Source organism: Sorex fumeus, unplaced genomic scaffold (assembly GCF_029834395.1).
Source record: "Sorex fumeus unplaced genomic scaffold, SorFum_2.1 ptg000122l, whole genome shotgun sequence".
NCBI classification, from domain to species: Eukaryota; Metazoa; Chordata; class Mammalia; order Eulipotyphla; family Soricidae; genus Sorex; species Sorex fumeus.
This window is the reverse complement of record NW_026606179.1, coordinates 11,470,489-11,497,520: the sequence shown is the minus strand read 5'-3', so window position 1 is coordinate 11,497,520 and position 27,032 is coordinate 11,470,489. Positions and strand designations below refer to the sequence as shown.

Here is a 27,032-nt window from a genome sequence, read left to right as displayed (position 1 = left end):
CAAGGTGGCAGGTTCTTCTCTGCCCAGTTCCCCTCTGGGTGCCTCTAAGTAAGATTTCATTTTACCCAAGAAAACCAGGGTGGGGTTGGGGAAGCAGGTCAGCTAAAAATCACGACAGCGACACCCTCATCAACCAGCGATGGGTTTTAATCCCTGAATCCAGGCTCTGGACACTGCCCTGTGAGTGCTGAAGCCTCGTCCTTGAAATGCCCTTTAGGACTGATAGCCCTTGGAAAATGCGCTGCTTCCTGATCGACGTGGGAGGGGGCTCAGATGGCCCCTTGGAGCCTCAGTTTCTCTGCTCATGGGAAACGAGGCTGCAGCAGGGGAGATATCCTGTGACTTTAACCTGTCCACTGAAGGGACCTGCAGGGCCAGGCCCTCCCATACCTTGGAGGAAGCACTGGCTTCTCCCCTGGAAAATACAGTGGGTCCCCTAGTTTGACAGCCAACTGGAGTCACCGGAGGATGGGGAGTGGCCGCTCTAACTGCAGGTCTCTGTGATTTGGAGGGCCTGCGACCGTGTCACCATTTTTTCTCTTTCTGGAGGTGCGCTGCTGTGTCTCCAACTCTGGATCTCTATCCCACGCTCTGGGTCTCCTGGGGATGTCTTTGGCACTTCCTCCAAGTCTTGTGTCTCAGCCTCTCTCCATCGCCTCCTCTCTGGATCTCAAGACCTACTGGGGTCTTTGTCCCTCCCCCCACCTTCTGGCTTGGACCAAGTCCAGTTTCCTCCCCCTCTCTGCCATGGCTCTGATTTTCTTGTCTGGATGCAAAACCACAGACAGAGAGAGACGGCAGGGGTGGGGGTGGGGTTGAACGGGAAATGGGGCTGGGCCAAGTGGGGTGAGTGTCCCTCTTTCTCGTTCATTCAGAAGGAGGGTTGAATGGATAAGGAATGCGTGGATATGTCCCCCAGTTTCCTCTCTTACAATTGAGGGACCCAGTGCAAGCTGGCTCGGCGCACCCCAGGATTTACCACCCCCCCCATGCTCAGTCCTGGCTACCTGGCTACTTGGTTCCTCCCCTGACTCTGAGCCTTGGGTCCTGGGTGTACCCCTCGACACAGAATTCCCCCACAACATACTCCTATGGAGCTCCTCAGACATGCTGTCTGCCACCATCCAACCTCCCTGGCAAATTTGCCATGATACAACTTGCTGGACGTATGTGCAGCTCAGCACCCCACCACCAGCAAGCCGGCTCTGCCAGACTCAGTTAGTGCCACAACTCAACACAATGTGGCCCCAAGGAATGTGACTTTACCTAAGTGGGACCCAAGAGGACTCGGAAAGAGTTCTCTCATCCCCCATTCCAACCCACCTAAACTCAATGTGACTGAGAAAGGGCATGAGGCATCGGCTGACCTTCAGGTGTCCACATGACTCACAAGTTCACAGAACCGAAAATAACATGGCCCTAGGAGGATCGCCCAGCCACGCGTCTTCTGACCTGTGTGTCGGAAAACACAGCGCTACGACACCATGTCCCAACAGTGCTCCAGGAGACCACTGAATCCCCCCACACCTGGGCCTGGCATCAGGCAGTCACCGGAGACACAGCTGGACTCAAGCCAACCCACCGGAACCTGGACCTGTGAAATCTTCACTAGACCCCCAAAGGCTCCCAAACGTTGCACTATGCAGCATCATTCAAACCCATGGGGTCGCCCCCTCAGCTCAGCCTCTCTGCCACCCTAGCCGGGACACAGAAGGACCTGCCACACCACACTACTCAGCCTGACAGGACCTTGTGATGCTCAGCTTTCGTCCCACTGAACCTAGTTCTTCCTACAGCAACCCTCGCCCCCTGACGTCGCCCTCCCGCCCGCCCATCCACCCTGACCTCAGCTGTCCCTCAGACTTCTGTGACCAGGTGTTTCCCAGAGGGAGCCCATAGTGGGGGTGGGAGTTCAGGCGCCTCCCCATCCACCAGCCCCCCGTTGGCCTTGCTCTCCAGGGGGGCACAGGGCTGTGTTTCTACATGGCTGTACATGCCAGCCTCTTCGCCCTCTGTCTCCCGGTGGTAAAAGTAGCTAAAGTTAGAGACAATGACGGGCACGGGCAGGGAAATGGTGAGCACGCCGGCGATGGCGCACAGCGAGCCCACGATCTTGCCACCCACGGTGACGGGCGCCATGTCTCCGTAGCCCACCGTGGTCATAGTGACCACCGCCCACCAGAAGGACTCCGGGATGCTGGTGAAATGTGAGTCAGCCCGATCAACTTCGGCAAAGTAGACGGCACTGGAGAAGAGCACCACGCCAATGAAGAGAAAGAAGATGAGGAGGCCCAGCTCACGCATGGAGGCCCGCAGGGTCTGGCCTAGGATCTGGAGGCCTTTGGAGTGACGGGAGAGCTTGAAGATACGGAAGACACGCACCAGGCGGATAACCCGCAGGATGGCCAGTGACATGGCTGGCTGGCCCACGCCCCCCTGCTGGGCCAGCTCGGTGCCCAGAGCCACAAAGTAGGGGAGGATGGCCACGAAATCGATGATGTTCATCACGTTCTTGAAAAAGGCTGCCTTGCTAGGGCATGCTGCCAGCCGCACCAGGAGCTCGAAGGAGAACCAACAGATGCACAAAGTCTCCACCACGAAGAAAGGGTCGTCAAAGGGCGTGCGGGGTGGGGGGCCTGGCACTGGGATGGAGCTGTTCAAATGATTCTGGAACTGAGGAGGAGAAAGAGATTCAGGGAGGACCACATCAAGCCTGAGACATGCTGTAAGGGTGTGACTATTGTTTAAGTGTCCAACTACTTATCCAAAGACCCTCAGTGACCCAACTGACAGCATCCATCCCGAGGACCCCTGAATTGGTCCCTGGTCGGCTGCGTTTCTAGTCATCGATCCTTCTAATGGGGCCTCCTGAAATGATGCCCAAGAATGGGGTGCGCCCTCTTTCCTGCCAAAGAACACAGCCCCAATACAGGTTTTTCTAGGTAAGGAGAGACTGTGCCCTTGTGCCCTGCGCTCCTCAACCTCACCCAAGAGGCTAGTGGCTAGAGATCATTTCTGTGCCCCAATTAACTTCGGTTGTGATAAAGTCTTCCAAATGCTGCCTGTTCTCCCTTTTGGTCGCTGCCGGCCGCAAAGACCCAGGTTTCTTCAGGCTCCCTTCCTCTCCCAGCTCCCATTTCTGAGCGCACCGATCCTCCACCTGCCACCTTCCTCAGGCCCCGCTTTTCCAAAGGGCACCTGCTCAGATCCCTAGGCTCCGCCCCCTTGGGGTCCTTACCAGCCCGCTCCCAGTTTTGAAAGCGGAGTCCCCGCCTACCGCCATTAATCCCCGCCTCCCACAGCTTTCTTCGCCCGGTGATTTGTCAGGTTCCCCGCTTTCCCGGCCCCGCTCCTCCCAAGCCCCGCCCCGCGCCATCCTGGCCCCGCCCCTCACCGGGTCCGCCGCGGCTAGGGCGGCGATTTCGGGGTTGTCGCGGTCGTCTCGGAAGTCGGGCAGCGTCTCCAGGCAGAAGACGACGATGGAGACGAGGATGACAAGCACCGAGACAACGGCGAGGACGCGCGCGGCCTGCGAACTCTCGGGGAACTCGAAGAGCAGCCAGAGCTGGCGCGCGAAGGCGCGGCGGGGCAGGGGCCGTTCGGGCGGCACCGCGCAGCCCTCGTCCTCGCGCAGGCGCGCCAGGGCCGCGGCGCCCAGCCCGTAGAAAGCCACCTCCTCCAGGAAGACGTCGAGGGGCACGTGCGCTGGTCGCCGTAGCCGCCCGCCGGACTGGTAGTAGTAGAGGACCGCGTCAAAGCTGGGCCGGTGCCGGTCGAAGAAGTACTCGCGGCGCGCGCCGTCGTAGAAGCGGCTGCGGCGCGCCGGGTCCCCGAGCAGCGTGTCCGGGAAGCGGCCGAGCGTCCGCGCCCGCGTCTCGAAGCGCAGCCCGGCCACGTTGAGCACCAGCCGCTCGCAGCAGCCGCACGGCGGCCTGCACCGCGGCTCCATGGCGCGCGCAGCCCCGGCGACCCGCGGACGGTCGTGTGGCCCCGACGTCCGACCCGGCCCGGCTCCGCCTCGACCGCCGCCGCCGCCGCCCCAGCCTGGTGTCCGGTGTCCACGCATAAAAATAGCCCGGCCGTGCGGCCAGGGCGCGGGGGAGGGGGCGCGGTGACCCCGCCGGGGCAGAGGGCGGCCGCGCGCCCTCTGTCGGGGCGCCCGTCCTCCCCTGCCAGTCCCAGCAGGCGCCTTGGCGTGGCGCTTTTTCCGCGTCGCCCCCGCTTGCGGGTCCCCTCCGTGTCGCTCCCGTTTGCGGGTCCCCTCCGCGTCGCTCCCGTTTGCCGGTCCCCTCCGCGTCGCTCCCGTTTGCGGGTCCTCTTACCCTGCCTCCCTCAGGCTCGCGGGGTTCCCGTGCCTGCCACGGTTACTTCTTCCTGACGTCTGCCCTTGTAGGAACTCTGAGGGTCTAGGGTCACTCTCTGTGTCCGGGTCTCCCCGGATCTCCGTCATGGTGTTCGTCTCTTGGTTATCGGGGTTTGGGACTTGGTTATCTGGTTTCCCGTGAGCACTGTCTGTTCTTTGTGCCAGTCTGCTAGTTCCCGGCGAGCTCTTTATTTCCTGGTCAAACTGAATGACTGCAGATCTCTACCTCGGACCCTTGGCAGTCTCGGGAGCAGGCGGGGCTGTGAGGGGTCCGGAGTTCTAGATCTTGAGTCTAATGTCAGTCAGCTTGCATCTGTCCTGAGGGTTGTGTGGCCTCGGGGACACTCCCACAACTGTGCGGATTGTACGTATGTGCGCCCCACGCCTGGCCCCCTTGCCCTTGGATCTCCCCACTTGCTTTCTCTGTCAAATTCTTCTGAAGTCTGGCGACGCCCTGAGCGGCAGCCCTGAATAGCGCAAAAGGCCGGGCCTGCCAGGACCCTGCAGGGTCATCTCAGGGACCGAAGGACAGACGGACAAGGGCCTTCCAGCCACCGGTGTCCAATGACACCACGTAAAAATAGCCCCACTGAATGGGCTCGGGGAAGCGGTTGGCGTTTGGTCACCCGGGAGTGAGGAATGAGAGCCTGGGCGCCCTCTGCTGGGCAATGGAGAGAAGCCGTGAAAGTGGTAGCCCTGTGAATTCTAGGGTTTTGTCTTGCATCGCTTGGTTTTGGCCTGGTTTTCTAGTATGCTTCTCCCCACTCTGTGCTCGCGCCTTTTCAAAAATTTTTTTAGGTGGGGGCACACTCAGTGGTGTTCAGAAATTACTCCTCGCTCTGTGCTCAGGGATCACTTCTAGAGGGGATAGGAGACCATATGGAATATCCGGAATGGAACCTGGGTTGGCCATGTACAAGGCAAGTTCCCTACCCGCTGTACTATTCATTTTTTTGTTTTGGGGGGTCACATCTGGAAATACGCAGGGGTACTCTTGGCTCTGTACTCAGGAATTACTCCCGGTAGTGCTCAGCAAGCATCTTACACACTGTCTCTTCAGCCCTATTTCAGATGTTCTTGGTCACTTAATTACGCTGAGTTTTAACTGCATGTGTAGCGTTGTCCTCCCGTTGTTCATCGATTTGCTCGAGCGGGCCCAGTAACGTCTCCATCGTGAGACTTGTTACTGTGTTTGGCATATTGACACCTCACGGGTAGCTTGCCAGGCTTTTGCATGTGTACTTCTGTTTAATTTTCCATTGTTATAATATTTTTGCTCGAGCGGACCCAGTAACGTCTCCATTGGAGACTTTGTTGTTACTGTGTCTGGCATATCGAATACTCTTGGTAGCTTGCCGGGCTCTCCGAGAGGGGCGAGGAATCGAACTCGGGTTGGCCATGTTGGCCGCTTGTAAGGCAAACGCCCTACCGCTATGCTATTTGGGGCTGGAGCGATAGCACAGCGGGTAGGGCGTTCGCCTTACAAGCGGCCAACATGGCCGACCCGAGTTCGATTCCTCGCCCCTCTCAGAGAGCCCGGCAAGCTACCAAGAGTATTCGATATGCCAGACACAGTAACAACAAAGTCTCCAATGGAGACGTTACTGGGCCCGCTCGAGCAAATCGATGATCAACAGGAGGGCCTTTACCTTTATAATATTTTTGAGCCTATGTTTTAAGGGGCGTTTGCGTCGCACACAGCTGACCCGGGTTCGATTCCTCCGTCCCTCTCGGAGAGCCCGGCAAGCTACCAAGAGTATACCGCCCACATGGCAGAGCCTGGCAAGCTCCCCGTGGTGTATTAGATATGCCAAAAACAGTAACAAAAAGTCTCACAATGGAGAGGTTACTGGTGCCTGCTCGAGCAAACCGATGAACAACGGGAGGACAGTGCTACAGTGCTACAGTGTTCAGGGGACCACGGGATGCTGGGGATCGAACTTGTGTTGCCCGCATGCCAGGCAAGTGCCCTCCCTGCTACACTTCTCTCTGGCCCCAAGTGCTGTAAACCTTTCATGCTCTGTAGCCCTCTCTGCCTCCGGATCTCTACCTTACATCTCTGGTCTCCTTCTCTGTTGCCTGGTTCTCTCCTTAAAGACCAGAGAGAGGGCTGGAGCCATAGTTCAGTGGGTGGGGCGCTTGTTTTGCACGTGGCCACCTGGCCTTCTATCCCTAGCACTCCATATGGTTCCCCCAGGACCAGAGCCCCAGACCAGGAGTGAGTGATCCCTGAGCGCAAAGCCAGGAATAAGCCCCGAGCACTGCTGGCCCGGCCCCCAAACAACATGAAACTGAACAACAGAAGCTCGTTGCTTTGCTTGTGGCTGATGCAGATTCCTGGGAGCGCATATGGTCTCCGAAGCACCACTAGGCGTCACTCCTGAGCACAAAGCAGTTTGGTCCAAATCCCCCACCTGTAGCCAACAACGCCCCCACCCCCTCTATCAAAAACTAAACAAAACACAAATAACCAGTCATGGATCATCAGAATGTGACCTCTGGGTAACCAGAGCCCTTTGTTCTCATCAATCTAATCCCTCCCTCCCCAATCTCCCATACAACTGAAAATTCACCCATTTAATGTCCGTGACTCAAAAAAGTTTTCATTGATTCAGAGGTTTCAGCACCTTGTGCCACAATCAACTACACATTTAGTTATGCTCCAATAAACCCAGGTCCCTTATCATCACCCTCTGCCCACACCCTCACCCTTCTGGTCCCTGCCATTGTCTCTCACTCCAAACTCTGTTCACAACCCATTCCCCATGTGCTTTTTCCCATCAACTAAAGTTTCTTTTTTGGGGGGGGAGGGGGACTGTTTGAGCCAAACCCAGCAGTACTCAGGAGCTATTCCTGGCTCTGTGCCCTGGAGTAACTCCTGCAGGTGCTCAGGGGACCATATGTGGTACCAGGAATTGAACCCAGCTGCCTGCATGCAAAATAAATGCATTACCTCCTGAACTGTCTCCAGTCCCTCAACTTAATTTTTTTTCCAGCTTTTTGGGTCACACCCAATGATGCTCAGGGTTTACTCCTGGCTCTGCACTTAGAAATTAATCTTGGATACTAGGGATCGAACTTTGGTCAGCAGTATATCAGTGTGCAAGACAAATGCCTTCCCTGCTATATTATCGCTCTCACCCCCAATTTTGTATCTTTTGTTTGTGGGCCACACCTGGCAGTGTTCAGAACTTATCTTAGCTCTGTACTAAGGGATCACTCCCGGTGAGCTCAGGGAACATTATGGGGTGTTAGGGATTGGAATCCAGGTCCACAGCATGCAAGGCAAATGCCCTATATGCTGTACTATTGCTCAGGTCCTTTGTATCATTTTTTTTTTGGTTTGGGGTCCACAACAGGCTATGTCCAGGGCTTACTCTTAGCTCCATCCTTAGAGATTACTGCTGGCCCTATGTGGTGCCTGGGATTGAACCCAGATCAGGCATTTGCATGGTGAGTGCCTTACCCACTCTGCTATCTCTCCAGCCAACAAAAAAAAAAATCTATGTAAGCGAAGTGCAAATAGGTCTGAAGCTCTGCTGTTATTTTCTATGGCAAAAGGGACTCTGTAGATGGATTGAGTTCAGGCTCTTGATTTGAAGAGATAAGGGTCTTTCTAAGAGCAAGGTCAGGCTCATAGATGATAAACAAGATCAGAGAGGAGACAGACTGTCAAGTTGCCTGCTCTTTTTGTTGTTCTTTGGGTCATACCCGGCAGTGCTCAGAGCTTACTCCTGGCTCTGTTTTCAGAATTTCTCCTGGTGGGGCTCAAGGTACCATATGGGATGCTGAGGATCCAGAACCTACTCGCTATATCATCACTCCAGCCCCCTCGCATTGCCAGCTTTGAAGGTGGAGAAAGGGCTACCGGCTAAGAAGTGCCAATGCTACTAGTAGTTGGAAAAAAACAAGAAAAGGGACTCAACCCTAGAAATTCCAGGAGCAGCACAGCCCTAGGACTACCGGTCTTCTGAACTACATGATAATATAGGTACGTTTGCAGGAAACTACATCTGGTGGTTTAGGCTAATCCTGGCTGTGTGCTTGGGGGTCACTCCCAGTGATGGCTTGGGGGACCATGCAGCACCAGGTATTGAACTCAGTTTGGGGAGATCTCAGTCCAGTCCCTAAATGTGCATTGTTTGAAGATGTTAATTTTATTACAATTCATTACAGCAGCAAAAAGGAAAGGATTACAGTCTGGCGTGTACTTTCTTTGACCTCATTCCCATATAACAGTATCTTGATTCTTCACTTTTCATCTTGAAAATTGTTTTAATTTCTTCCACCTCTCTAACCTTTGTTATTATTTTGTTGGGGTTTTATTGTTGTTTTTGTTTGGGGGCAGCACTTGAAAGGACAGCTGGGAAGGTGCTTGCCTTGCATGTGGTGGAGCATCAGATTCCATCCTAGTTACCACATACCATCCCCTGATCGCTACCATGAGTGACCCCTGAACACATTCAGGAGTAGCCCCCAAACAAACGAAAAATACTACATGATAAGAGTCATACATTTTCTGGTATTGGGAATTGAACCCAAGGCCTAATCTCTGCAAGGCAAGTGCTCACCACCGAGCAACATCCCCAGATTATCACTTAATTTTTTGGGGGGTCACACCCGGCGATGCACAGGGGTTACTCCTGGCTCTGTACTCAGGAATTACTCCTGGCGGTGCTCGGGGGACCATATGAAATGCTGGGAATCAAATCTGGGTCGCCGTGTGCAAGGCAAATGCCCTACCTGCTGTGCTATTGCTCCAGCCCTGTCACTTAAATTTTTTGTTTTTGGGCCACATCCATGTATGCTGAGGGTCAGTCCTGGCATGATCCGGAGACCATATGCTGTGATAAAGATCAAACCAGGGCATGCAAGGCAAGGGTCTTTAATCCCTGTGCTATCTCCAGCCAGTTTCCTATAAATTTGGTAATAATGCCTGTAAACATTAATCTAGCAGTTTAATCCTTCCACAAAACTTATGTGCAATAGGAAATCCTTACAGGTCTATGCACCTTGAATAAAGTGTTCAGCCTCTTGCTGTCTTGGCCAAACTGCAGGTTTTGGCCTCTCTGGCAGCCCAGAGCCTTTGCACTTATGTTAAACTTGGGATGTGTGTGTGTGTGTGTGTGTGTGTGTGTGTGTGTGTGTGGAGGGGGGGTTGCATGCTGTTCAATGTCATCTCTTCACAAGGGCCTTCCATTGTCAGCCTTTCTTTTTTTTCCCCACCCCCCACTTTTTCTTTTTTATTTTTTGTCAGCCTTTCTAAATCAGCCCTGCACGCTGCCCATTCCCTTACTCTGCCGTATTTATATTTTTATTGTGAAGGCCTGTTTATTATTAGCCCTCCCCCTCACCCAGTACAACATAAACTCCCAAGAGGAGACTTTGCTTTGCTTAGGTCTCGCGCTATAGCCCAAGAAAGTGGGGCCGGATAGCTAGCTCAACAGGCTAGGGTGTAACACCTTGCAAGCTGGAGGCCAGCTCTGACATCCTGCCTCAGCGCCCCCTTACCCCTCTCCCCGTGCCTCCGTACCGCATGATTCTCCACGCAGCAGTCAGGAGTGACAACACCCCCCCATCCCACCCCAGTGCCGAGCTGGGAGTAGCTCTGGGAATCTCTGGGTATTACCCCCTCCCCCCAAAAAAAGCAACAAAAAGCGGCTCGCAAGCCCTGGACACCGGGTGAACAGTAGCTAGGGAACAGTAGCTAGGCTAGCAAAGTGACCATACTTTTCACTTAGGGACTCTTTTGCAGGCAGCGGCAGGATATAGTAACGTGAAGACAATATGCGCGTGCGCACTAGATTCGGGAAGTGTCTTACGAGGGGCGGAGCGTCTGGAAGACACTGCCCGACTGAAGGCGGTTGGAACCGAGCGCTCGAGGAGGTCCCACCCCCGCAGCGGAGTCGAGGAGTGCGCGTGCGCAGTACGAGCTTCAGCTCGCGGCGGCTGAAGTTTTAAGGTGCCCGGAGGCGGGGTGGTGACCTCGCGCCTGCGCCGTGCCTTCTGCGGCGCCGGGTTCGGGAGCTGTAGGCTGTGAGCGACTCGCGCGGCGCGTGCGCAGTGCGGCGGCGGAGGGATTTGCGACCGGGCCTACCCTTTGCCCCTGACGCGAGCTGAGGCCGCGCGGGCTCGTGAGCAGCGGCCTGCTGCGCGCGCTGGGTGGGCGACGTTGGCGGACGGACGCGGGTGCCGCCGGAGTCGAAGCCAGAGCGGGAATCCTTGCTGCTGAGGGGCCGCCGCGACTGCCGCGAGCCCTCGGACCGTCGCCAGGCCGAGCAGGGCGCCGCGCGGCGGGTGAGTGAGATTTAGTGGCCTTGGCGAGTGCGGGACCGCTACCCACAACCCCCTGCGGTGGGCCTCGACCCCTTCCCCGCCACCGGTGCCCTGTTCCCGCGGGGTTCCCGCGCCCGCCTCTCAGCCCCTTTCTGCACCCCATATCCAGAGTCCTTCAGGCCCATTTCCAGCTGCCCTCGCCCCTTCCCCCTCCCGGGCCCCTACCCACAGGCCTTTGCGGGGCGTTGCTTTTTTTTTCCTGCCTTCACCGAGCCCCGGACCCTTACCCACAATGCCGTTCGCCTTTGGGGATTCGCGTTATTACCCACAAGCCCCCAGTTAGAGGGACCTGCCTCCGCACTTTTGACTTAACCTGTGGAAACTTGAGCGACCCTCGGCCCTGTCCTAGGTGGGGGACCGCTAGCTGTCTCCGCCGGCTCCTCCCCTGCAGAATCCTCTATTCTCGAAGAGCCGCCCTGCCCCCAGGCTCTCAGCGCCCCCAACATTTTGCTGCGGACGTTGGAGACGCGACTCCTTAGAAATGCGGTTTTCTGGCTTTGTTCCCGTTCTCTCCGGCCTTGTCCACGCTCACCCGCCCCACTTTTCCTCGAGGACTCGCCTTCTCTTGTGACACAGCTCACCTTAGGGCCTCGATAGGATCCTTTTAAGTCCCAAAACCATGGCCCAGTGTGCCGTCTTTTCTGGGGAGTTCGGTGATGACCAACATAGGGGTCTGCCTACCCGACAATAAGGTGATGTCCAATTTTTTCCTCTCAGATTTGGCAACATGACCCAGTTCCTACCACCCAATCTGCTGGCCCTCTTTGCCCCCCGGGACCCTATCCCATACCTGCCCCCCCTGGAGAAGCTGCCGCATGAGAAACACCACAATCAGCCGTACTGTGGCATCGCCCCTTATATCCGAGAGTTCGAGGTGAGTTCCCCGAGTGGGTGTGGGATTGGGGGTTCCAGCCTGGGCATTCTCAGATTAGATGGGGCAAGGGGTGGTGGCGTTACTATTTCTGGCCCTGTTTTCTTAAATGGCATCGACCTGACAGCTTTTGTGGACTTAGAGGCAAAATTCTGTCATAAACTTAGTTATTTGGTCTCTAGCAGGTGATAACAGCATTTCTTTGCTATGGTGGTGGGGTTGGGGCCACAACTGGAAGTGCACCTAACGAGGTGCAGCGTGTATGTTATGGGTCTTAACCCTCCAAGTGATCAACAAAATGTCAGTGTTCTCAGCATTTTGGTGTTTCACAGTATTCCTCAAAGGTTAGCACTGCTTTAGAGTGTTCACATTAGCAGAGTGAGCAGAGATCCACACAGCCTTTGGAGTATGTTAATCCATGCATAAGAACGGGATAACGCATACTTCTTCGTTTTCTCTTTTCTTTTTCTTTTTTCCCCCCACTTTTTTTGATGCTCAGGGGTTCCTCCTACCTCTACACTCAGGAGTTACTCCTGACGGTGCTCAGGGGACCATATGGGATGTTGGGAATCGAACCCGGTCTGTTGCATGCAAGGCAAACTCCCTACCCACTGTGCTATCACTTTAGCCCCTCTCTTTGTTTTGGGTCACATCAAGTTGTACGCAGGGGTTACTCCTGGCTGTGCACTCAGAAATTACTCTTGGCTGTGCTCAGAGGACCATATGGTATGCCGTCATGCAAGACAAGAGCCTTAATTGCTGTACTATTGCTCGGGCACCTTTTTTTTTTGTTCTCCTTTTTGGGTAACACCTGGCAATGCACAGGGATTACTCCTGGCTTTGCACTCAGAAATTACTCCTGGCGGTGCTTGGGGGACCATATGGGATGTTGGGAATTGAACCCGGGTCAGCTGCTTGCAAGGCAAACGCCCTACCCACTATACTGTATCTCCAACCCCATTGGGCACCTGTTTTGTTTTCTTCTGGGGCTCCCTTTGTTGTATTGTTCAGGAGCAAGTTGTTGACTCCATGCTAGAGGTGAGAGGGGTATTGGTCCCAGTTAGGGGCTGAATGAACTCAGGCCTTCTGCAGCCCAGGCTCTTCATTTCTGCCATCTCTTCAGACCAGTAACGGGTCTCTTTGGTGCCTCAAAGAACAACTTCAGAAATATTGGCACCAGGCTAGAAGCCAGGAAAGGAAAGTTCTTAGGGCAAAGGGCAGGTGGAGGTGAAAAAAGCGGAGGGGTAGTAGAGATAACAAAAGGTTGGTTCTTCAGTGGGGTGTGAGCCAGCCCTGGGAAATGTTATTAGGCAGTTAAACTCATTTAATGGCTATGGGCCAGTGGCATCCTTTGGCAGCTGGGGCTATTGCTAGTTAACTCTTTAATGAGCAGTTTGTGAGACCTTCAGGAACTGTCGTGGCCCTTAGGGGAGGCCACTTGTTTGCTCTGAGCAAGGCTGTCAACTCCATTGCTTGGGAACTGGATCTGGTTACATCTGTGATGGAGGTCATGTTGCAGGTATTTGTTGTTGCTTTTTAAGTTTGGGGCCACAACTGGAAGTGCTCGGAAACTGGCTCACAGCTCCATTGTTTAGGAACTGTGCAATCCCAAGGATTTAACCATGACCACCTTGATGTGCAATAACTTAATGAACTCTCTGCTTTGATCCCTGGCACCACATATGGTCCCCAGAGCTAACCTGGAGTGATTCCTGAGTGCAGAGCCAGGAGTGAGACCTGAGCAGCATCCTGTGTGGCCCCATAACAGATGACATTTATATTAAGTGCAGCGAACATAGAAATTTTCTATCAGGGTGTTGTAGGAATTTCTGGATACATGTCATTTGTGTGTATGTGTTTCTCTCTATACTCACTGATAGCAGTTTGTGGGCCACACTGTACTCTGTGTCACCTAACCTTCTCCACCTGCCTGGGAACTGTGTGTTGGGGTACATACTGAGATGCTTAATTCTTTGCTGGGGTGTCCCTGTCCTCCCACCCTCTCACTTTTCTCTCCTTGTTCCTAGGACCCTCGAGATGCCCCTCCCCCAACACGAGCAGAAACCCGGGAAGAGCGAATGGAAAGAAAGGTATGGCAGTTTGGCATCCTTTGTCCTTTTTGACATTGCTCAGGTGGTTCCCTGTCATCGGGGACCTCTATCTACATTCATGTGTTCCCCCTCTTTCCTAACAGAGACGGGAAAAGATTGAGCGACGACAGCAGGAAGTAGAGACGGAGCTAAAAATGTGTAAGTCTCTTTTTTTCCTTTCTTTTCCCCTTTCCAGACTGTCATTTCCCCACCCCCCACCCCCAAGTCAGCCCAAGGACCCTACTTGGGAAAGTGAAGTGGTCAGTAGCCTTTTTAGCTCTTGTCATTTGCTGTGTATTGTTTTAGCCATTTAAGAGCAGAAAGATGGAGTGAGGACAGAAAGAAAGGGGTTGAGCATTCATATGGAGGGCTCATAACACATGGCCAGGTCTTAGGTAGAGGCAGAGAGGTCTGGGCTGCAGGAGCGTTCCTGATCCCACCATTTTCCTACCTCTGAGGCTTGACTAGTCCAGCCCCATCCAGGGCCCAGGGGACTATTGTGATGGTGTTACCGTGAATCAAGTCTATGTGGAAAAGCTGCTAGCAGCCTCGGGTGCCCCTTTTTAGGCCAGCCAGTCAGAAAAGCGAGGTTTTCTTGAGACTGTAGGAAATACTTTTATTTTGAACCCTGTTTCTTTGAGTTGCACAAAGGCCTAGATAAAGGCTTTATTGTTAAATTTCGGAGTTATGAGCCATATCCATCACCTTTCGGGTGGCCCGGCAGTATTTCATACACCTTGATCAGGATGTAGCCTGTGCCCATCTGGTATCATTTCTGGCATGTCTCCATTCAGATTTGCAGTTTATGACCTCAGTTATTGGTGCAGGTATTTTTTCCTTTTTGGGTCACACCTGGCGATGCACAGGGGTTACTCCTGGCTCTGCACTCAAGAATTACTCCTGGCGGTGCTTGGGGGACCATATGGGATGCTGGGAATCGAACCCAGGTCGGCCACGTGCAAGGCAAACGCCCTGCCCGCTGTGCTATCGCTCCAGCCCCCTATTGATGCAGTTTCACTACTACCTTTGTGGTTTTCTTTCTCCCTCAGCCTATCTCTCTCACTCCAAAAACTTCAGCCTTTCCCTGCCATGACCAAACACAGGCTGTCTATCCTCTGCCTGGATAGACAGTTCTAAATGAATTCATTTGCCAGTCTCTGTCCATCTTCAGTCCTATGAGCTGTTTTTAGAGCTCAAGTTTTTATTGTGCCTTGCCTTCTTGTGGGCCAGACTTGGTCTGCATGGTGGATGAGCTGTGCTAACTTCCACCTCTTGGCAAACTCCTGAGCTCCTGGACTTGTGCAAGTGCCTCCCTGCTTTTCTATTTTTGCTGTTTGGGGCCACACGGGGCAGTGCTCAGGGCTGACTTCTGACTCTGGTCTCAGGGATCATACCTGCCAGGGCTTGGACCCTGTTCAGTATGTATAAGGTAAGCACCCTGCCTGCTGTACTATGTCTCTGCCCACTTGGTTCTCTTTTTTGTGAGGCATCTCATGCTGCCCATTATGAAGCTCAGCTCTGTGCTATTTGGCCTCTGTCCATTCCCCGGTCAGTTGTCATTGATCCCATTGGGGTGTCCCACCGTGCCATGCCCATGAGCCCACTGCTTGGTGGTACTGTAGCTACAGTACTTCCTGTTGTTCATTGATTTGCTCGAGTGGGTCCAGTAACGTCTCCATTGTGAGAATTGTTGTTACTATGTTTGGCATATTGAATACGTCACGGGGGGCTTGCCAGGCTTTACCGTGTGGGCGAAATACTCTCGGTAGCTTGCCAGGCTCTCTGAGGTGTGGAGGAATCGAACCCGGGTTGGCCGTGTACAAAGCAAACGCCCTACCCACTGGGCTATCGCTCCAGCCCTTGGTGGTACTGAGATCTGTTTTTTTTTTTTTCCTTTTACTTTTTCTTTTTGGGTTACTCCTGGCTCTGCACTCAGGAATTACTCCTGGTGGTGCTCAGGGGACTTATGGGATGCTGGGAATTGGACCCAGGTCGATTGCAGGGCAAACACCCTACCTGCTGTGCTAACACTCCAGCCCCAGCCCCTGTTTTTTCTTTCGATGTTTTTTGGGCTGCACCTGGCAATCCTCAGGCTTATTTCTGGTTTAGTGCTTGTGTTCGGTTCCATGTTTAGGTCCACGCTGCTTGATGCAAAGCCGGAGCTCCAGCCAGGGCTGTTGGTGCAACCTTCAGGATTTCAGCTTGTGTGTGCCATCTCTCTGAGGCCTTTCCTGACCTGCAGTCCTTCTCCATCCCCTTCTGTCTGACAGACTAGAGAATTCTTTCTGTCCCTTGATCCTGAATGTCCTCCTGCTATGACTGTATGAATTCCAAAAGCTAGGGATATTTCCTTTTTTATTGCTGAATTATCTGTACCTGCCTCAAGCCCAGGCACTTGAAGTAATAAATCTGTTAACTGCACAAAAGCTGCCCAGTGCAGGGGTTGGAGAAACAGGACCTGCCTTGTACCCACCAACCCAGCTTCCATCTTGCATCACATAGATTCGCTGAACCCTGTCAGGAATAATCCCTGAGCACTGATGGGTGTGACACACCCCTGGGGGTGGGGGGAGAGCAAGAACGCGCCAGCCCGGTGCAGACTGAAAAGGTTGGAGATAGAAAATCCTCCCACATGGGCCAGAGCAATAGTACAGTGAGACGGCTGTCCCGGGTTCGATCCTTGGCATCCCATATGTTCCCCCCAGCACTGCCAGGAGTAATTCCTGGGTACAGAGCCAGGAGTAACCCCCGAGCATCACTAGGTATGACCCAAAAACTTGTGTGTGGGGGAGGGGATCCCCCTGCAGAGGGGCAAGGTGCTAGGTGGGGCCAGCAGTCTCCATGAAGGCTGGTCATCACATTGCACATGGACCCTAATGCCTGGCTCCATCCTCCAATTTGAGGGAATTTCCTGACTTGTTCTTAGGTCTGTTAACTGTTTCTGACTTTTTGGCAGTCCTATGTCTCCATCTCTGGAGGCCTCCAGCTGTGCTGCCGCCTCTGCCTCTGTCACAGGCTGCTTTCCATTTGCATGTGGACACAGCATCTTCCAATATATGCATAGTCCTGAGAAAGGTTCTTGCTCAAGAAACACCTGTTTCTGGCTCTGGATGGTGCCTTGGGGCCTGTCCATTGTGTGTGCCTAGACACCATGTAGGACACCATGGGAACAGTTTTCAGTGACCCAGCAGTCAGGTGGGTGCACTTACTGGTTCCAGCCCCAGCCTGTCTTCCTCCTGCAGACCTCAGAGCCTGGGAAGGAAAGGTAGTGTCCTCACTGGGTTCCCTCTCCCCTCTGGCTTCACCTTGTGCCTTCCTGCAGCTTGTAGTTGTTGGCTGTGCCAGTGGGTGGCAGTATGGCCCTGCAGGAGAGGCCAAGTTGGGCTTGGTGACTCACACCATAGGGTATAGACCTGAAATGGCAGTGAGGCTTTATCCCATCGAGTGCGCCGTTCCTTTCCCACCATCTGCCTAAATCAGCCTCTTGGATCTAGGCCTCTGTGCTTCAGGGAAACTGTACTGGGGCCTGGGGAATGGAGACATGCAAGTCACTGTTCTCCAGTTCCTCTCTGATGCCTCTGTGTGTCTCTTTCTCCTTCCACATAAGTTACTTTTCAATTTCTGCTCTCTTTCCTTCCCGCCAGGGGACCCTCACAATGATCCCAATGCTCAGGGTGATGCCTTCAAGACTCTCTTTGTGGCTAGAGTGGTGAGTCCCCGGGCTGCTGAGAACCTGGGCCTGTGACAAAGTTCTGGGTGGGAGCTTTGGGACAGCTCATCTCCCACTAACTTCATTTCTGTCTCGCTGTAGAACTACGACACAACAGAGTCGAAGCTCCGAAGAGAGTTTGAGGTGTATGGACCCATCAAAAGAGTGAGTGGACTGGCACCAGGCATATTTGAACTGAGAAGGAAGAAGATGGGTTTCTGGCTCTGGGAGCACAGTGCTTGTTACAGCATAGTGTGCTTGCTCTGGACCACTCGGCCATGCTCAGGGCTATGACCTTTTAATGCCCTGACCCTCCCTTCTCCTTGCCCTTGGCATTGGGTTACCTTTATTTCCACAGTTCATTTGTTTCCACGCTTCTTGAGTTATTTTTTTGTGTTTGTACTATACTTGGTGGTGCTCAGGAGTGATAAATCACTTTTTATTATTTTTATTTTGGGGTTACTCCTGGCTCTGTCCTAAGGAATCACTCCTGGTGGGGCTCAGGATCATATGTGAGGCTGGGGATCAAACCCAGGTCTGTACTATCACTCCAGCTTCTCTTTTTCATAACTCTTGTGCTCACCTTAACACATTCTGTTATCTTTCCCCCTCCTGTCCCACACCCTTCTCTGCTCCTGGTCTGCCCTGTCTCCCTCTGGCCCATCTCCTGGGGATTCTTAGCGTCCTAGCCACACTGCTTGGCCCTTGACATGACACTTCACAGCTGCTTCCCAAATCCTGCTCTGTTTTTTGGTCCTGGCCTATGGCACTTCCTTCAGGAAGCTCTCTGTGCCCCTTTGGCCATGCCACTGGCTCCTGAGGATGAAAGAGGGTCTGCATGGTGACTGGGCTTTCCCATCTGATGTCAACTCCTGCCCCCCAGATCCACATGGTCTACAGTAAGCGGTCAGGAAAGCCCCGGGGCTACGCCTTCATCGAGTATGAACACGAGCGAGACATGCACTGTGAGTACCAGTGCCCACGCCCTGCCCTGCCCATGACCCCTCTCTTCTCCAGCCCACCCCTCCGTCGTCTGTCCCCACCCCAGCCTTGCCAAGCCTGACATTAGCCATGTCTTTTCTCCTCCCTCTGTTTCTGATATATCTTTTTTTTTTTTTCGTATACGTGTTTTTTAAAAACAAAAAACCAAAATCCCCCACAACGTGTGTGTGTGTGTGTGTGAGCCCGGGGAGGTAAGTGTCACACGTTGAACCTCAGGGGCAAAGCGGGAACTGGGTAGAGGCTGGGGCCAGTTGGAGGTGGGGGGTCAGATTGTCGGGGACAAACTCCCCATTTCCCCCCACCCTGGAGTTGGGAGGTGGTCAGGTTGGCATGAGGACTGGCCTTTGAACCTGCCCTCTCCCCCTGGCAGAGCTGGGGCTGGACCACCCGACCCTCCGCCTCTCACCCCAGCCCTCTACCCTGTCCCGCAGTGGGCAGTGGGCAGGTAGGCGTGTCACGCGCCTGCCCCCACATCTCCCAGGCCCCCTGTGAGGCGGCGGCGGCGTCCACATGGGCAGGGATGGGTGGGGGAGGGCGGGCAGGGCTGCGGCGTGTCCAGGGGCCGCCGTATTAATTGACTGTTCTTATTGTCACTGCAGCCACCACGCAGCTGGCTTGCAGCTGATGCTTACGCTCCCCTTACAACACCTCAGTGTATGGTTGGTATAAGGGTTTGTATCATGGGTAAGATCACTCAGCACCGCACACCAGCCCAGCTTAGCCAGGCAGCTAGGAGCAGCAAAGCGCCCCTTCTCCCCTTCCCAGTGGCCCCTCAGTTTCCCCGCACCCGGAACCCTTTCCTTGTTTGGGTGCCCTTTGTCCCTCCTGCCCTCATCCATGTGCTCTCCAGAAATGGCACTAATCCCAGGAGGAGTTGAGTGTCCCCTGGGGGAGAGGCAGTGACCTCCTCCCAGGTTCCCTACTTGGTGATATTCACGGCAGTCGTGTGAGCACTGAAGACAGGCACACAGGACCAGGGCTCTGTGGGGAGCCCTTCAGCCCTTCTTTCCTTGGTCCCCTGCCTTCTCAGAGCTGCCACTCTGCCGGCTCTGGAGGCTCAGATTGTGAGATTGAGGTCCCTGGCCCTTTCCTGTCTTCTGTTAGAGCTGAGGCCTCTGGATGGGCTGTGGTGCTCTTCAGAGCACTTGGAATCTGAGGCTGGGTTGTGGGCGGGCTCAGGCCAGTGCAAACAGCTGACGGTGCTGTAGGTTCTACCGAAGACCGTGGCCCGGTCTTGACCCTTGAGAGGGAGAGAACAGAAAGAGAGAGAGAGAGGCCTGCCGATACACACAACACACATTTCTTGGCTGTTTCTCCTGGGGGGCCTCTGCGGGGGTTTGGGGTGTTGAACCAGAGCAGGGCTCCTTTGCTTGACACTGTCCCTGGGCCTTAAGCGCCCCCCCTCCTCTGGGCTGGGGCCCCACGGCCCCTCCTCAGCATGGGCAGCACTCCATCTCCTGGACCCTGAGGCTGTGTCCCCGTGTGCCAGCCCGTGGCCGGAGGCAGGGGTGGGGGGAGAGCTGAGTTGGACCAGGCGCCATGTGCAGGCCTGAGCCTGGTGGGCGTGGACGCCGTGGGCAGAGGTGAAGGTGGGCAGGATTTCTCAGACCTCCCCAGCTTTTTTTTTCCTCCTCTTTTTTTTTTTAATTTTTAAAATTTAATTCAAACAAGATTGTCAAGGACTTTCCAGCTTCCAGGCTTGGTGCTAATCCTTGTCACCCCCTTTCAAGGCCTCCCTGAGGTGTCTTTGGGGCCCGCTGCTTCTCTGCCTGTCTCCAGGTGGTGCAGGAGATGTGGTTCTTTCCCTCTTCGTGGTTCCCTAGAACCCCTACTTTCCTTCCCCGTAGCTTTAGCTGACCCTGTGGTGGTGGGTGTGGGGGTCTGTGCGCGTGCTCAGGTAAGCTTGGGGGCTCCAGGTAAGCGGTCCCGTGTCCCCCCCCCGGGAAGCCCGCCTCCTCGCCAGGCCCCCAGGAGTTGCCGAGCCCCCCCCATCCCGCTCGGTTTGGACACCCGCAAGGCCGGCATCGGTAAATGGCACCTTTTTCTCTTCCTCTGGTTGTTATTTGGGGGGAAGTGGGCTGGGGCGGGACAGGGTATTGGGGTTGGCAAAGGACAGTCTATCCTCCAGGCCAGGGCTGGGGGGTGGGAAGTAGGAGCATTTAGGGGCCTTTTCGACAGACCCCAGTGAGACAGGCCAGTCACAAGCCTGCCGTGGTGGTTCCCATCCCAGCAGAACCACAACCCTCTCCCCACATCTCCCCTCTGCTCCCCACCTTTCCCACGAGGCTTGGGCTGTGCCTGACCTCTAAAACTTGTCGGTGTGGGGTGTGGAGTGGGAGAGGGGATGGCCTGGCCCTGGGTGGAGTGGCAGGCAGTCGGCTCAGGTAAGGCAGGGGTTGCAGCACCACTTGGCTCCATGTGCCCCCATCCTCACTGGACCTCTGGGGGCCCCATACCATACCACTTCTTACTCCTGCCACCTCCTACAGATTTCTCCCAACCCCTTCCGATTCATTCTCTGTTCTGATGTCTGTTCCCCTACATTCACGTCCTCCTCCCCCCAAAAAATTTTGAAAAATTTTTTTTAAAATGGTGTTCACTGGGATGCAGAGCAGCCCACCTGGGCCTCCTCCCCCAACAGGATGTTTTCGGGTGCATGCCTGGGGTTGTGGAGGAGCTCACTCCCAGCAAAGTCCAGCCTCCAGTTAACCTCCAGTTTCTTTGCAGCAACTTTGATCGCCTTGGCAGGAGGGGGCTGCTCTGTCTGGTGGGAGTTGCAGGAGGGGGTGGTGGGGAAGGTACACCATTGGCTCTCCCAACGGTGATTGGGAGGGTAGAAAGGAAGCAGGTGTCAAGATGGAGCAGGCCCCTCCCAGGACTGGGAGAGGGTGGGTCTGGCTGGTAGGTGCCTGGCTGTCTGGTGGGCGTGTGCGTGTGTTGATGGGGTCTTGGGGTGGGGATACCACATAGCTGGACCCTGTCCTGACTAGGATACTCCTGGGGACTCCTTCCCCACCCCCCCCCACATCTGTTGCAGCTGCTTACAAGCACGCAGATGGCAAGAAGATTGATGGCAGGAGGGTCCTCGTGGACGTGGAGCGGGGCCGCACTGTGAAGGGCTGGAGGCCACGACGGCTAGGTGAGCTCGGCTTCCCATTGCACTGCACAGGCCAAGGAGCAGTGAATGCCTGCTGGCTCTGCAGTTGCTCGTCAGTGTCTTTTCCTGCCTGTCTCTTCATCTGGGCCAGGGGAGCAACCTCCTGCAGGCCTCACAGAGCTCAGCCCTTGACCCATCCTCCCTACCTCCTTCCCTCCCTCCTACCTTCTCCCTCCCTCCTTCTACTTGCTTCTTTGCTCAGTCTTGTTCCACACTTAGTTCATCTGTTGACTCAGCAGAGGTTCATCACTAGCTTTGCACGCTGCCTCTAATCAGTTAGATGGGAACAGCCTCTGCCTGTGGCCTCCTCCCAGTCCTCCCGCCCTCAGTGCACTCAGTTCCCTGTTTGGGGGCAGTTTTGTTGCAGATGGCAAATGCATTGTGGTTGTGAAAAGTACCAAGAGACCTTACAGACTAGAAATTGGTGGTATTTTGGAGCAAGAGCATCCTGAGCGCTGCTGGGCTGTGCAGCCCCTGTGGTGGCCCTGCAAATTGCTCCTGTCTTCGTTGCTGTCTCTTCAGAGAATGCTCTGACTTGCTCTGACATTTTGTAGCTCCTTGTTTGTTCTCTGTTTGAAGTTGGGTGAATCTAGGTTCAGCGTTGGGCCCTGGCCTGGGACTCAGGACCAGCTTCTTGGTTCTCAGAGATTGTTTCCCTGAACGGGCATGTATGTCCATCTGTGTGTCTGTTCTGAGTCCTGTTTCCAGCCCTCTGGGCTCTCTCTTACCTGTCTGCTGGAGACACCACATGCTGACCTCCTTACCTCCTGTGGCTTCCTAGGGCTGTGGCGGTCTTCAGATTGCTGCTTCCAGCTGTGGGAGAATCTTGGATGTTTATTGGTATTTAAAGTTTTTGTTAGTGAATCCCAGTTATTTGATTTTGGACTGCACCCAGTGATCCTAGGGGCCTGTTCCCCTTTCAGTGCTTTAAGATTGTGTCTTGTTTTTGTTTTAATGTAGGAGTACTGCTATTTATTCAGCTATTGATTAAGCTGATTGAATTGGTCCTGAACTCCACATTACTTTTTAAAATTGAATATCCATGAGATAGACCATTATAAAGCTGTTCATAATTGGGTTTTAGTCATACAATGATCCAGTACCCATTCCTCCACCAGTGTCCCTTGGTTCCCTACCACCATCTCAGCATCCCATCCCCCACCCCAGCCTCCCTCTATGGGAGTCACTTTCTTTCTTGCTCTCTCTCTGCTTTTCCTTTTGCGCATTATGGTTTGCAATATAGGTGCTAAGAGGTCATTGCATTTGTTCAGGGCATTTGGTGTTTTTTATTGGGAGGCAGCTTTGGTATATGAATGTGACTGCCAAGACTTCCAGAAGTACAGGGAGGTGGGGGGAGGTAGCCTATCTCAATCCCGAGAAAGCCTGGAAATTTCAGCCACAAAACCCATATACCCGGATTTTCAGCAGATTTTATCTTGGTGAGGTCCATCCTCAGACCGTGGGGTCAGGCCAAGGGCATGGTAGCAATTTTGGATTATGGAAGCAAAAGCAGCTGCTGGGGGCTCTGCTTAGGCTCCAGGCTGACCCACCCCCATCCGATTTATGCCAGTTTGTTCAGCCATGCGCAGATCCAATCCAAGATTAAGTGTGGCTTTTGATCTCTTTCGAGATTTATTTATGGGTCTCTGAAATAAGGCCAGTAAATGAGCTTTATATCTGAACCGGAGGTAGTTTGTGGGAGTGGCTCTCACATACTTAACTTTTGGTTGTTTAATTCTTTGGTAAACTTGGTCCTAGATTGTTGAGGTCTGGCCAAAGGCATAGCCACAATTTTGGTGTATCCGGAAGCCTGAAGGCATCATCAGGCTGCTGATACAGTTGCTGCGCAGGTACAGGGTTGACCTGCTGTGGCACTATACTCCCATTGGGGATTTTTTGCGGTGCCAGGACATGGAGTGCTGATGATCAAACCAGGACTCCTCTATGCAAAGCTTGTGCTCTAGTCCTTTGAGCCATTTTTAACTAGTTTACACACAAAAACATGTACCATTTGATTGGAGATAACACAGTCGGTACGGTGTTTACCTGGCAAGTGGCCAATCTGAGTTCACCCCATTTGGTCCCCAATCTCCACCTGCCAGGAGTTACACCTGAATGCAAAGCTGGAGTAAGCACCACCTGGAGTGGCCCAAAAACAAAACAAAAAAATACTGCATACGACAGCAAATACTGCATACACCCATTTGACTGTAGCGCAAATGGTATAGCTCATATGGTAGAGCTGTGGAGCATGGTTAACCTGTGAGGCCCTGATTTCCAGCCCCAGCTCCAAAGAGATTTTAAGAAAAACCACATTTACATGACTGGGGAGTGGTGTACTGTTTGGGGGTGATGCTCAGGCTTATTCCTGGCTCTAAGCTTAGGGATCACTTCTTGATGGGCTTGGAAGACTCACTGGGATGCTGGGAATTGAAGCTGGGTTCGCTGTGTGCAGAGAAAGTACCCTAGACACTAGACAGTTTCTCCCGTAACTTATACAAGATAATGCTTATGTATGTTTCAGTTGCTCATCACTATTGGTCTTTATATGTGATTTGTTAGTTAAACTGATAGGTGCTTGTAAAGTGTGTATGTAGAGTTTAATACTGTGTGGCTTCAGGCCTCTGTTGGGGGTCTTCGGGTGTAGGGATGGCTAGAGAGGCTTACGGCAGCCTAGACAGTTTCAGGGAGTCCTTTTCTGCGGCATTCACTGCGTGCCGGAGGAGCAGAAGTCGTGCTGAATGTGCATTGTGATGTATGGCCGCAGACCCCTGGGCCACTGAGTGACCCGTTGTTGGGGTGTACCCGTTGTTGGGTGTACGAAAACGAAAACCATCCATCTTTCTGCTCTGTGGGCGGTGTGCCAGGTGCCTGTCCCTTGCTGAGCAGCTCCGGCAGACACTCTGGTTTCCTGGCAGCCTTCTTTTCTCCCCTCCTTGTTTTGTGGAACTCGAGCCTGCCTTGCAGAGGCTTTTTCCAGTCAGAAGAGTTCAGAGCGCCCAGGAGGTCAGGCTCTGCCATGCCTTGCTGAGTCACTGCGGTAGACACTGGATCTGAACTGGTTGCCTGGGGAAGAGGAGGAAGAGGCAGTGCTGACTGACTGCTCACTGCACCTGACGCTGCAGCCCATCCTTTGCTGTAGGGGTCCTCATCTGTGTTGACTCAAACCCTGCTTTGATTTGGGAGGGTAATATAGCCTGTGGGAGAGGCAGGGGGTCATTAGCTCATATAGAAGATCTGGACCTCCATTGGTTCCTGCTGGGGACTGCAGGTCTGTGAGCCCAGGGTGAATGATTTTCTGTGGGAGGTTAGGGAACACACTCTAGTAGGAGGTGTGAGGGCTGAAATGAAGGGTACAAAGGGGTTAACTAGACAAGAGATTTTGGAGATTTTGGGGGGAAAGATGAGTGAATCCCAAACTTGCAGGGAAGGTGGGGGAGGATAAGCAGATTGGAAGGTATGTGAAATGTAACGGTCTTTGGTTTGCAAGATGCACTGGGCCAACTCTTGCAAGTTATGACCCAGAATCTGGGCTCAAGGCAGTGGAGTGCTGGTTTAGTTAGCACTAGAGAGCGAGTAGTGCCATCAGCATGAAGGCCGAGGGACTGTGGTGTGAACGCGTGCCTTCTGTTCCCTACCTGCTGGTACCTTGTGATAGAGCTGTGATTGTTTAGACAGGGTCTGGAATGGAGGTCAGAGTTAAAAGCACTGGGCTTGGAAGTCGGAGGCCCTGGGTTCAATTCCTGGCACATTGACTTCCAAAATGGGAGGTGACATTCATAGCACTTGGTGCCCTCAGAAAAACATGCCCCCCAGGTGCTGTGGGCTTTGCTCTTGGATGCCCCCTGGGTGCCCTCTTTGTTTGCGTTGCCCAGACTCACTGTTTGTCATCTGTTCTACCTCAGGAGGTGGCCTCGGTGGGACCAGGCGAGGTGGGGCAGACGTGAACATTCGGCATTCTGGCCGGGATGATACATCCCGCTATGATGAGAGGTGAGATTGGGCTGTGGTGTCCTGCCCCGGGGTGGTCTCACAGGGAGCCCGGACGCACACCGCTGCCCCCCTCATCCAGGCCGGGCCCGTCCCCACTTCCCCACAGGGATCGGGACCGCGACCGCGAGCGGGAGCGTAGAGAACGGAGTCGTGAGCGAGACAAGGAGCGAGAACGGCGACGCTCCCGCTCTCGGGACCGGAGGCGACGTTCCCGGAGTCGTGACAAGGAGGAACGGCGACGCTCCAGAGAGAGAAGCAAGGACAAGGACCGGGATCGCAAGCGTCGAAGCAGCAGGAGCAGGGAGCGGGCACGGCGTGAACGCGAGCGCAAGGAGGAGCTGCGAGGTGGTGGAGGTGGGGGTGATATGGCAGAGCCCTCCGAGGCCGGTGATGTGCCTCCTGATGATGGGCCTCCTGGAGACCTGGGTCCTGATGGCCCTGATGGTCCAGAGGAGAAGGGCCGGGATCGGGACCGCGATCGACGTCGGAGCCACCGTAGCGAGCGGGACAGGCGTCGAGACCGCGATCGGGACCGCGATCGCGAGCATAAGCGGGGGGAGCGGGGTGGTGAAAGGGGAAGGGATGAGGCCCGAGGTGGGGGCGGCGGTGGCGGCCAGGACAACGGGCTGGAGGGTTTGGGCAACGATGGCCGAGATGTGTACATAGAGTCAGAGGGCGGTGACGGGTATTTGGCACCCGAGAACGGGTATTTGATGGAGGCCGCGCCTGAGTGAAGAAGCCTCCAGCTTGCTTGGGCTAGACGTGTTCCCACTCACCCCTTTTACTGTCATTCCCTCACCCCCTTCGCCCCCCCCCCCCCCAACCATCTCGGCTACCCAAGTTTGCCAGCCAAGGGTAGAAGCCTCACCTGTTCTGGTTCCTTGAATTTAAAAATAAAATTAATTTCCTGTTGATAATGGACCTTTGGTTTGTTTATTCCCTGGATCTACTACTTTCTTCCCTCTGGTTTGTTTTCTATGGCCTTCCTAGACTCAGGCTAACAGCAGTGAACCAAAGCTGTTTTAGATGGGGTAAGAAAGGCTTCCCCCAGGGTCCTGGGCATCTCTGAGGCTGTTGGTTCACTGTTGTGGTGGGCATGGGGCCTAGGGAGTGTAGGCTCAGGCTGACTCAGGCCAGGACTGTAGGAAGGAGGCAAACTTGTCTGAGTTCGGAGGAAATGAAAAGTGAGAGAAGTGTGTGGATGAAGAGCTGGGCAGAATTCACTGTACCTGGCAGTACAAGGAGGAATGGCACAGAAAGGCCATCTGCAGATGAAGTTTCCACAAATTAGACAAAAGGTCTAGATACTTTACTTCTGTGTCCCCCATGTAAGAAGAAAGCAGCCAGCTTGGTTAGACCCTAAGTGGCTCAAGACTGAACCCCAGTGACTAATAGCACTGGCGTTTCGTGCTGCTGGCCATGAGCTCACTGCTGGGTACTGCCCTTCAGTACACTGGCAACTCTGCCATCCCGGACCATGGGTGCCCAACTGATCTCAGCATACGGTCAGT

The 27,032-nt window shown here is 54.2% G+C and overlaps 2 protein-coding genes across 3 annotated transcripts; one reads left to right on the top strand and one right to left on the bottom strand.

Moving 5' to 3' along the window:
* Positions 1-1,857: 1,857 nt before the first annotated feature.
* KCNA7 (potassium voltage-gated channel subfamily A member 7) lies at positions 1,858-3,988 on the bottom strand. The gene is made up of 2 exons (XM_056135965.1): positions 3,395-3,988; positions 1,858-2,673 (listed from the first exon to the last, which is right to left on the bottom strand). Exons 1-2 carry the CDS (start codon positions 3,947-3,949, stop codon positions 1,858-1,860), a joined length of 1,371 nt encoding a protein of 456 aa, XP_055991940.1. The 5' UTR covers positions 3,950-3,988.
* A 6,445-nt stretch (positions 3,989-10,433) lies between these two features.
* SNRNP70 (small nuclear ribonucleoprotein U1 subunit 70) lies at positions 10,434-26,351 on the top strand. Of its 2 annotated transcripts, none has more exons than XM_056135961.1 (10): positions 10,434-10,660; positions 11,417-11,573; positions 13,598-13,660; positions 13,765-13,819; positions 17,305-17,369; positions 17,472-17,534; positions 18,253-18,334; positions 21,409-21,510; positions 25,434-25,521; positions 25,628-26,351. In XM_056135961.1, exons 2-10 carry the CDS (start codon positions 11,427-11,429, stop codon positions 26,253-26,255), a joined length of 1,293 nt encoding a protein of 430 aa, XP_055991936.1. In that variant the 5' UTR covers positions 10,434-10,660; positions 11,417-11,426; the 3' UTR covers positions 26,256-26,351. The 2 variants fall into 2 exon arrangements, with proteins under 2 accessions (XP_055991936.1, XP_055991935.1); XM_056135960.1 differs by having other exon boundaries at positions 10,435-10,660; positions 25,601-26,351.
* The last annotated feature ends 681 nt before the right edge of the window (positions 26,352-27,032 follow it).

What these genes read in the sequence shown, in the direction of transcription:
- KCNA7 (XM_056135965.1), bottom strand. Translation starts at nt 3,949, where the DNA reads ATGGAGCCGCGGTGCAGGCCGCCGTGCGGCTGCTGCGAGCGGCTGGTG. An exon ending in CCCTAGCCGCGGCGGACCCG is followed by an intron (nt 2,674 to 3,394) that starts GTGAGGGGCGGG and finishes TCTCCTCCTCAG; the next exon opens with TTCCAGAATCATTTGAACAG.
- SNRNP70 (XM_056135960.1), top strand. Translation starts at nt 11,427, where the DNA reads ATGACCCAGTTCCTACCACCCAATCTGCTGGCCCTCTTTGCCCCCCGG. An exon ending in AGAGACGGAGCTAAAAATGT is followed by an intron (nt 13,820 to 17,304) that starts GTAAGTCTCTTT and finishes CCTTCCCGCCAG; the next exon opens with GGGACCCTCACAATGATCCC. An exon ending in ACACGAGCGAGACATGCACT is followed by an intron (nt 18,335 to 21,408) that starts GTGAGTACCAGT and finishes CATCTGTTGCAG; the next exon opens with CTGCTTACAAGCACGCAGAT.